The 8,962-nt window shown below is 47.8% G+C and overlaps 1 protein-coding gene across 2 annotated transcripts; it reads right to left on the reverse strand.

The window, feature by feature from the left end:
* Positions 1-2,779: 2,779 nt before the first annotated feature.
* LYPD4 (LY6/PLAUR domain containing 4) lies at positions 2,780-4,364 on the reverse strand. 2 transcript variants are annotated; one of them, XM_005883881.2, is made up of 4 exons: positions 4,298-4,364; positions 3,991-4,134; positions 3,202-3,525; positions 2,780-2,985 (listed from the first exon to the last, which is right to left on the reverse strand). In XM_005883881.2, the coding sequence occupies exons 1-4, from the start codon at positions 4,362-4,364 to the stop codon at positions 2,783-2,785; spliced, it is 738 nt and encodes a 245-aa protein (XP_005883943.1). In that variant the 3' UTR covers positions 2,780-2,782. The 2 variants fall into 2 exon arrangements, with proteins under 2 accessions (XP_005883943.1, XP_014386923.1); XM_014531437.1 differs by lacking the exon at positions 3,991-4,134 and having other exon boundaries at positions 3,202-3,518; positions 4,252-4,364.
* Positions 4,365-8,962: the final 4,598 nt, after the last annotated feature.

The raw sequence follows: 8,962 nt of genomic DNA on the forward strand, positions 1-8,962 counted from the left end.
TTTTTCAAAATGCTGACACACCGAGCTCAAAACGTTCGCCATCACTGCTCTATCCACTGAGCCAAACCAGTTAGGACTCATGGTTAACTCTTGACATTTGACACAAGAATCAGCAAAAATAATTATGAGAATTTAGTGTTCTGCAGTTATGTGTAATAGAAACTTCTACAGTATTAAAGAGGTTGTAAATGATAAAAAATCTTTTCATTTCGCTGTGTTCGCTGAGGTTGGATATATTTGAAATTGTAGATTTCTATGTCTGAAATCATCTTCCAGTAAAAAAAGCTTTTAGGGCCCTAGTCAGTTTGGCTCAGTGGATAGAGCATCAGCCTGTGGAGTGAAGGATCCCAGGTTCAATTCTGGTAAAGGGCGCATGCCTGGGTTGTGGGATCAATCTCCAATGTGGGGCATGCAGGAGGCAGCCGATCAATGATTCTCATCATTGATGTTTCTATCTCTCTCTCCCTCTCCCTTCCTCTCTGAGATAAATAAAAATATATATATTTTAAAAAGCTTTTATATATGAGTAATTCCCTTTCATAGAGATAAAAGTTTTACCTGTTTACTCAAGAACACACTAGCATCCTTAAAATGTGTTGTTAAAACCCAGTGTCTTTTTTATTTAGCAGGTGCTACAGCTATCCCAACCCTATGGACAAATGAACAGAACTCAGGGAAGGTTGGGAAATTGACCAGACTTTCATTAAAACCTGTATTGTGTAATTACTTGTCTGATGTATCTCCCTCGCTTTTATTTTTTTTACTAGGGGCCCAGTGCACAAATTCATGCACCTTGAAAGGAACTGTGGGCCGCGAGGCTTCAGTGGGAATAGGAGTGATTCTCAGCCCATCCTCCGTGCCCCCACCTGGGCCCTCCCGTTGCAGCCCCTGGTCCCCTGTCTGCCGGTAGCCCCACTCCCACTGCCACTGCTCCCACGGCTGACGGCGCTGGCCCTGCTCGCACCTGTTGCTGGTGTGGAGTGATTGGGGCCAGTGCCAGCAGCGGGTGTGAGCAGGGCCAGCGCCATCAGTGGGTGTGAGCTGAAGCTGCTGTTCCATTCACCACTCAGGAGCAGGGAGAGGTGGAGAAGCCCTCAGGGACGATCAGGGCTGGCAGCCACCGCTTGCACCTGTTGATGGCACCGAGCAATCGGAACCGGTGCTGGGCACCAGCAGTGGGTCCAAGCAGCAGCTCCAGCGCTGGCAGTGGGTATAAGCCGGGCCAGCACTAGCAGCTGGTGCAAGCACCCGGCGGGACTGTGGCACACAGGAGCAAAGAATTTCAGTAACCACCAGAGGCTTGCCCCAATGACAGCAACCGGCGCCCCGCCTTGGTCTGGCATCCCTGCTCACCTGATCCACCATCCCGCCATGGCCGATGCCCACCATGTTCCATGCTCCTGGTGCCAACACCTACCATGTTCTATGTGTGCCCCCTGATGGTCAGCACACGTCATAGTGACTGGTTGTTCGGTTGTTTTGCCATTTGGTCTATTTGCATATTAGGGTTTTATATATATATATATATATTTTACTTTTATCCCTTGCCTTATTCAGCTTCTAGAGGTAGAGAATGGTGGAATCTGAGCATAGAAGAAACATTAATCCCAGAACACAGGAAATTGGAATTAAGATGTCATTATTTTGTTTCCAAAGATTTATATGTATAATAAAAATTCATCTTACCATTCAATAAAAGCTATACTATATATAGATTTTATTTTTAAGACATTCATAATTCTTTTATGAGCCTATCTGTAAAACTAGAGCCTTTATTATACTAAGAGCATGTGTTAATATAAATGTGTATATATTTTTAAAATCAGAATAAACTTTCTAGACTCATGTAAAAAAAAAAAAAAAAACTACTACTGTGCAGAGGAAAGCAGCTCAGGTCTCCAAATTTCTCAAAATTCCATCAGCAGGAAAAGAGATCTGTAGGGGAGGCAAGAAGGATTCAATTCTGGTCAAATAATTTAACTCCAAGAATGTTTCTTCCTTGCAAAATAGGGATAAAAGCTATCTCCCTAGGGCAGTGATGGTGAACCTTTTGAGCTCGGCATGTCAGCATTTTGAAAAACCCTAACTTAACCCTGGTGCCATGTCACATATAGAATTTTTTTGATATTTGCAACCATAGTAAAACAAAGACTTATATTTCTGATATTTATTTTATATATTTAAATGCCATTTAACAAAGAAAAATCAACCAAAAAAATTAGTTCGCTTGTCACCTCTGACACGCGTGTCATAGGTTCGCCATCACTGCCCTAGGGTCTTGTGAGGATTTAAATGAGATCCTAATACTAGCACTGCAAGGGACACATAACAAGTAGACAATAAGGGATCATGTTCTTAAATCACCCTGATGAGACTCAGCTCTAATTCATAAGGTGCTTTACTTTAAAGGGGAGGAAACTGAGGCCCAGGAAAGCAGAGAGATTGGGCCAGGGTTTCTCAGTGGCTGAGCCCAGGCTAGCACTCAAGTCCCCACAGGAAGTGGGAGGAGAAAACAAGTATTTGGGCTCCTCCCAGTTGCTAAGCATGACACTGTCACTTTGCCAGTGATCCTCCTCCCTCACCCCCTGCTCCTGCTCACTCCACCATGAGCACTGCCCACTGCCTGCCCCCCCTCTCCACCTCCCTGGACATGTTTGGCCCTCCTCACACCTTCCACACCTCCATAACCCTCATGGACCACAGGACAAAGCAAAAAGGCAACTCTGTGACTTTATTTGGTTTTGTAAAAGGGTCTGGGTGTTTGTCTGGTCCAGTTAAATCGTCAGTCCCTAAAGGCGAGCAGGAGGCCTGAGAGGATGCCCCAAGCAGGACCCCGACTGGAGGGCTCTGCACCAGCAACCTGGGCCTTCTGTAAGACGTTGAGGGCCTCAGTCACTCTGATGGTCCCAATATAGCGAAAATCTGCTAAAAGTTTGCGATATTCACGAGCACAGCCCATGAGGAGGAAGGTGGTATTGAGAAGCCCTGCAAGGAAGAGAGGGAGGAGTCAGGGACACTTACAAGACTCAGGTGCCCTGCCCCTCCTGCTCTCCCACCAAACTTGGGCACCATACACCTTCCTCCTTGGATTTCATGTGCCTGGTGCCCACAACCCCAACCCCAATTCCAGATCTTAGATGGGAAGGTGCCATACAGCACTTGGTATAGAGCAGGCATTTGATAAAGTTTCTCTCTTCTCACCTGCCTGAAATTTTATGGTGGAACTGTAACACGCAGGTGCATTGTGGGGGCAAGAATCAGTGGTAACAAAATTTGGGAGGCAATCCTTAGAGTGCTCCCCGACACAGGTTGGGCAACTAAGGGAAGAAAATGTTGTAGACTTAGGAGTGTCCTTGAGTTTCACAAAAGGATCCAAGTTAGTGAGATTATTGCAGAGATATGTCCGGCAAACACGGCTATAGGAGGCAATGGACAATCCAGGCGGTGAAACGAGGTAGGAGACTTGCTGGGGGTAAGATGAGGATGGGCTGCAGCCTTTAAAACCCACAACTCCCCTTCTGTTCCCTGAGGAGCAGAGATTAGAGAGCTCTGATCAGTGTTGTTGGCCACACCCAGAGTCCAACCCTCCCACCCTCCCGCCACGCTATTCCTCCTACTTGCTCTGCCCCATGAACAACTTTGCCTCTCCTTCAGTGTCCACTCACAGCAGCTTCACAGGACTCAGATGTTGGGGTCACCATCTGTTTCTTTTCACTTCCCTCCCCACAGAAGTCCCTCTGATCCTCTCTCCTTGTGTCTCATCCTTTTCTTTGTTCCCAGATTGCCCCGCTCCTCCTGGGATCTGCCCACCTCTCATCCAGCCCACACCATAACCAGATGGGTCCTGCCCTCTCCTGCCAGAGTCTTGAGGTTATGCCCAAAGATATAATGTGGTAAATATCTGGAACTTCAGTCTAGAGTCCCTGGGTGCTGGGAATAAAGCTAGAAGCCAGAAGAACCACCAAAAAAAATAAAAGCTTCTTCTTTCACCTGTCTTGATGAGCACCAGCGTCTCCTCGCAGCCCTCACTCAGCTTACACACCATGCTCCTCATCAGTAACCATTTCCAGTTCTGGAAACTAACAGCTCTGAAGAGTGAGGACGTTGCTTCATAGCACAAAAGAGCCCCAACCCCTAAACAGAGAATGATCTTCCAGTTATCTGTCCCTCACAATACCTACACCGCCCCTGAACTGCCAACCGAGCTCAGCCTACACAGATCCTGTACCCTGGGGAACACAGATATCCAGCCCCCTCCCTCTGGGGGTCCCAAAGCATCCCGTACCACAGAACATACAAGGCAGAGTGGAGATGGCCCCTACAAGGCAGAGCAGCTGCACAAGTCTCAAATGCTGAAGTCCCATGGTCCTATGTCAAGGTCCTGGATGCTACTGGTCAGTCTGGAACCAATTTCAATCTAGGTCTCAAGCTTCCTTCTTATCAGACCCTGGTTTCTCTGTCCACCTGCCTCTGAGTCACTGTTCCTAGGGCAAAAAATTGATTATTATTTTGTATGACAGAGGCTCCCTGAAACCTTCAGGGACACAGGTCTTCTCATTTCCATAGTCTCCCCTCCAACTTAACCTGGACCCACCACATTAGCTTCTCACTCCCCTGCTTAGGTCCTCCCCATTATACAGGGTGTTGAGAAGAGGATACTGGCTTATTCAAATATCACTATTCTCCAGGGACAATGAGATCAGAACAACAAATGCATGCATAGAAATTAATTGACATGTTGCTAAATAATCCTTGGTTCCCAAAAGAAATTTAAAAGTATTTAGAAATGCTCTGACTGGTTTGACTCAGTGGATAGGGCTTCAGCCTGCAGACTGAAAGGTCCCAGGTTTGATTCCGGTCAAGGGCATGTACCTTGGTTGTGGGCACATCCCCAATGGGGGGTGTGCAGGAGGCAGCTGATCGATGTTTCTCTCTCATTGATGTTTCTAACTCTCTATCCTCTCCCTTCCTCTCTGTAAAAAATCAATAAAATATATTTTTAAAAATAAAAATAAATAAAAGTATTTAGAAATGAATAATATTGAACATACTACACACATACACAAGTGCATGTAAAATCTGGTGAAAACTGAATTAAGGCCTATAGTCTAGTTAAGAGTATTGTACCATTGTCAATTTCCTTCCTATAAACTAGTTATATAAGATATCCCTATGGGGAAGAGGGAGAAAGGGTCTAAGGAACTCTATATACAGTTTTTGCAAGTTCCTGTGAGCTAACAATAATTTCAAAGTCAAAAGTTGTTGTTGCCGAAGCCGGTTTGGCTCAGTGGATAGAGCGTCGGCCTGCAGACTGAAGGGTCCCAGGTTCAATTCTGGTCAGGGGCATGTGACTGGGTTGCGGGCACATCCCCAATGGGAGATGTGCAGGAGGCAGCTGATCGATGTTTCTCTCTCATCGATGTTTCTGACTCTCTGTCTCTCTCCCTTCCTCTCTGTAAAAAATCAATAAAATATATTTTTTTTAATGGTATCTATTTGTAAAAAAAAAAAGTTGTTTTTTAACTACTCATCAAAATTTGGGACAAATCTAAAGCAACATTTAGAAGTAAATTTATATTTTAAATACATTTATCAAGAAACAAGAAGCATTAAAAATATGTTTATGGCCCTGGCCAGGTTCCGTTGGTTGGAGCATCATCCAGTACACCAAAAGGTTGCGGTTCAATTCCCGGTTGGGGAGCAACTGATCAGTGTTTTTCTTTCACATTGATCTCTCTCTCTCTCTCTCTCTCTCTCTCTCCTCTCTCTCTTCCTGCCTCTCAAAAATCAATAAAAACATATCCTCAGGTGAGGTTTTCTAAGTTCATGATTTAACTCAAGAAGTTATATAAAAAGCAACAAAGCATCCCCCCCCAAAGGATAGAAATGAAGACAGTAGAAATCAACAAAATAGAAAACAACAACAAATCAATACAAAAAAACTAACATTCATTCCTTGACAAAGTAAGATAATTCACTAGCAAATCCAATTAAGAGAAAAAGAGAAGATGCAAATAAAATGAAAAATAGGAAGTGGCAGGCATGAGATGTTTTTAAAATAATAAAAGTATTAATACCTCTACATTTATAAATGGAAAAAACCCAGATGAAGCAGATAAATTTCTAAAATAATATGGAACGCCAGAATTGGCATAGAGGAGTTAATGCAATGTCTTAAACCAATGAGAATGACTAAGGAACTCCAGAAAATTGACAAGAAAATAGAGCAACCCCAGTTGAAAAATGACCCAAGCACATAAAGAGTCAATTCTCAGGGGAGCAAAGCAAAAGACTAGCAAACATGTGAAGAGACACCTGAGGTCAACTTGAACTCTTCTGGACCCTGAGGAACAGAGAAGAGTTCTGATCAGTGTCTCAGGCCCAAAGCACCATTGCGGGGAGGACTCTGGCAGTAATTAGTTAAATCAGGTTTACAAATACCCGTTTCTGGTGGTATCCTAGGAACACATAAGAGAGATGTCCGCCTTCATCTACAAGGGAACAAGTCTGAGGCTGCAGCATTATTGTGGTGGCAGTAAGTTGAAGGCAAGGTGGGCATCCTTCCCAGAGACCTTGTGAACACTCAGCACAGAGGATGCACACCATGGACTGTCACCCAGCAGTTATAAGAAACAAATTAGATGTGCACATAACATGTACATGGATGGGTCATAAAAGCACAGTACAAATTATTTTAAATAGTAAAGAATACAATCATCCCTTGCATATATCAAAACCTCGTGCAAGTAAAATGCTGCACCTCTGCAAGCACACACACACATGCATTAGCCAGCGGAAATGAGTGCCGAAGAAAGGGCTAGGGAATGGGGATTACAGAAAATAACTAAAACAATGTAGGTTGTACATAGTCCAGAGACCAAGGTTGGAATCTTCACCCTACGTTTAGCTATACCACCTTGTGCAACTTATTGAACACATTTACAAAGTGCATTATGATGTATCTCAAGTGTGCAATTTTTTGAACACGTTTATAAAGTGGATTATAATGCATCTTATTGACATAAAGTGCCAGGCAAGTGCTAAGCTCTCCATAAGTGGTTCCTCCTCCCCGCGCCCCCCCCCCCACCCTCCTTTACCTAAAGAATCAAGGTCATGCCCCAGCCTGTTTGGCTCAGTGGATAGAGCGTTGGCCTGCGGACTGAAGGGTCCCAGGTTCCATTCCGGCCAAGGGCACATGCCCAGGTTGCGGGCTGGATCCCCAGTGGGGGGCGTGCAGGAGGCAGCTGATAAATGATTCTCTCGCATCATTGATGTTTCTGTCTCTCTCTCCCTCTTCCTTTTTCTCTGAAACAAATATTTTTTTTTTTAAAGAGAATCAAGGTCAACCTCTTCCGCTGGCTTTCACGTCTCCCATTCACCCACCCCCACCCCACGGCCCCTGGGTTGGCCCCAGACCACCTTTTCCGCTTTGTCCAGTCCCGCTCCCCTGCACAGCAGTCCAGCTAGAGGTCCCCGACTGCCGCACTCTTCTGTCCAGAATGTCTGACGCACAGGCTCTGATCCCAGAAATCTTGGCAAATAAGAGGACTATGACCAGCAGAACAGAGACACGGGGATGAGAAATCAAGGCTGACCAGGGATCACACAAAGAGGCTGATGCGATCAGAGGAGACCGCACACACCAGCCTGGGGTGCAGAAGGGCCGGGCCAACCACCTGAGCAAAAGCGCGGGCACAATCAGGAAAAAAAACGGAATGAAATCCTCAAGGAAAAGGGGTTTAAGTGGTGGCTGGAGGAGATGCTCCCCTCCGAGAGAGACTGATGGCCGAGAAGCTTGCCAGAGCGGAGGACCAGCAGAGGGCACGGCCAGAGCCGCAGGGAAGGGGAGTGGGCACAGGGACCAGGGTCTCGGGGGCAAGGGGCCCGGACCGAGCCCGCAGAGGAGAGTGGACAGCACGCAAAGGGTTGGAAGGGGAAGCGTGAGATGGGTCTAATAGGGACCCACAGAGAAGGCAACGAGGCCGGAGAGGAGCAGCTAGGGAAATCCAGGGGGCAGATGCACCCAAAGGGGAGACAGGGCCGAAAGGCAGCAGCTCAGCAGAGGCGGCGGCGAGGGGAGTGAAGCGAGTGCGGTGGGGGGCCGAGCTGTCAGGGAAGGAGGCATGAGGAGAGAAGACCCGAAAACGAGCGTTATGGGCCCGCAGAGAGGCTCCAGAGAACAGGAAACCGGGTCTGGAAAGTCAGCACCAACACGGACAAGAAGAGGCGCAGGAAAGGGGCGCCGTCGAGGGGAGGCTGGGGAAGGAAACAAATCGCAGGGGAGATCAGATCGGGAGTGGGGGAGCCCGGAGAAACGCGAGAGGAAACACGTGCATCCTCGCAGCGAAGGAGAGCCACCCGGAGCGTTGAGCCAAGAGCGCGCACGCGCCAGCGAGGCAGTAACAGGCCGATGGCAAGGCCGCGCCTGCGCAAACGGACCCGTCAACGCTTGCCAGGGGCGGTGTCGCGCTGGCTGTTGGGGGAGGGGGGCCGAGGGCCAGCCGTGTCCTGGAAGCCGAATTCTACGCCCCACGGGCCACCGCCCCCCAAAGCATAAGAACCATCTGGAAAGGCAAGACACAGGGAGAGGGGAACGGGGCGCGAGTCTCAGAGTCTCAACTCGAAGCGCTATTGGTTGGCCTGCGAGGCCACGGGAAGAGCAAGGGCAGGTGAGGGGCAGGCCATGCGTGAAGGATCTTGAAGCTCATTGGTCGCTTGCCTCGGCAAGAAGCGGAACTTGAAGCTCATTGGTCCTTCTGAGGAGGGGCGGGGAAACAGGCGCGAGCGCAGCCGTTCCTTAGGTCACTCCCTCACCGCGTCCTTTCGCCGCCTCCCGAGTCTGACCCAGCTCGAGACTGTGGTAACTGTGGGCTGAGGACGCGAACACGACCCCGCCCCTCCCTGTTCCACCTCCCTCTTTCTTGCGCTGGACACCCCCTCTCCCCGCCCCCCACATCCCCTT

This window comes from Myotis brandtii, unplaced genomic scaffold (genome assembly GCF_000412655.1).
Source record: "Myotis brandtii unplaced genomic scaffold, ASM41265v1 scaffold803, whole genome shotgun sequence".
In the NCBI taxonomy this organism is placed as follows: domain Eukaryota; kingdom Metazoa; phylum Chordata; class Mammalia; order Chiroptera; family Vespertilionidae; genus Myotis; species Myotis brandtii.

Coding starts and splice junctions, on each gene's coding strand:
- LYPD4 (XM_005883881.2), bottom strand. CDS start 4,364: ATGGGACTTCAGCATTTGAGACTTGTGCAGCTGCTCTGCCTTGTAGGG. Junction 3,526..3,990: donor GCTGGTGCTCATCAAGACAG/GTGAAAGAAGAA, acceptor TCTGCTCCTCAG/GGAACAGAAGGGGAGTTGTG. Junction 2,986..3,201: donor CACCATAAAATTTCAGGCAG/GTGAGAAGAGAG, acceptor TCTTCCTTGCAG/GGCTTCTCAATACCACCTTC.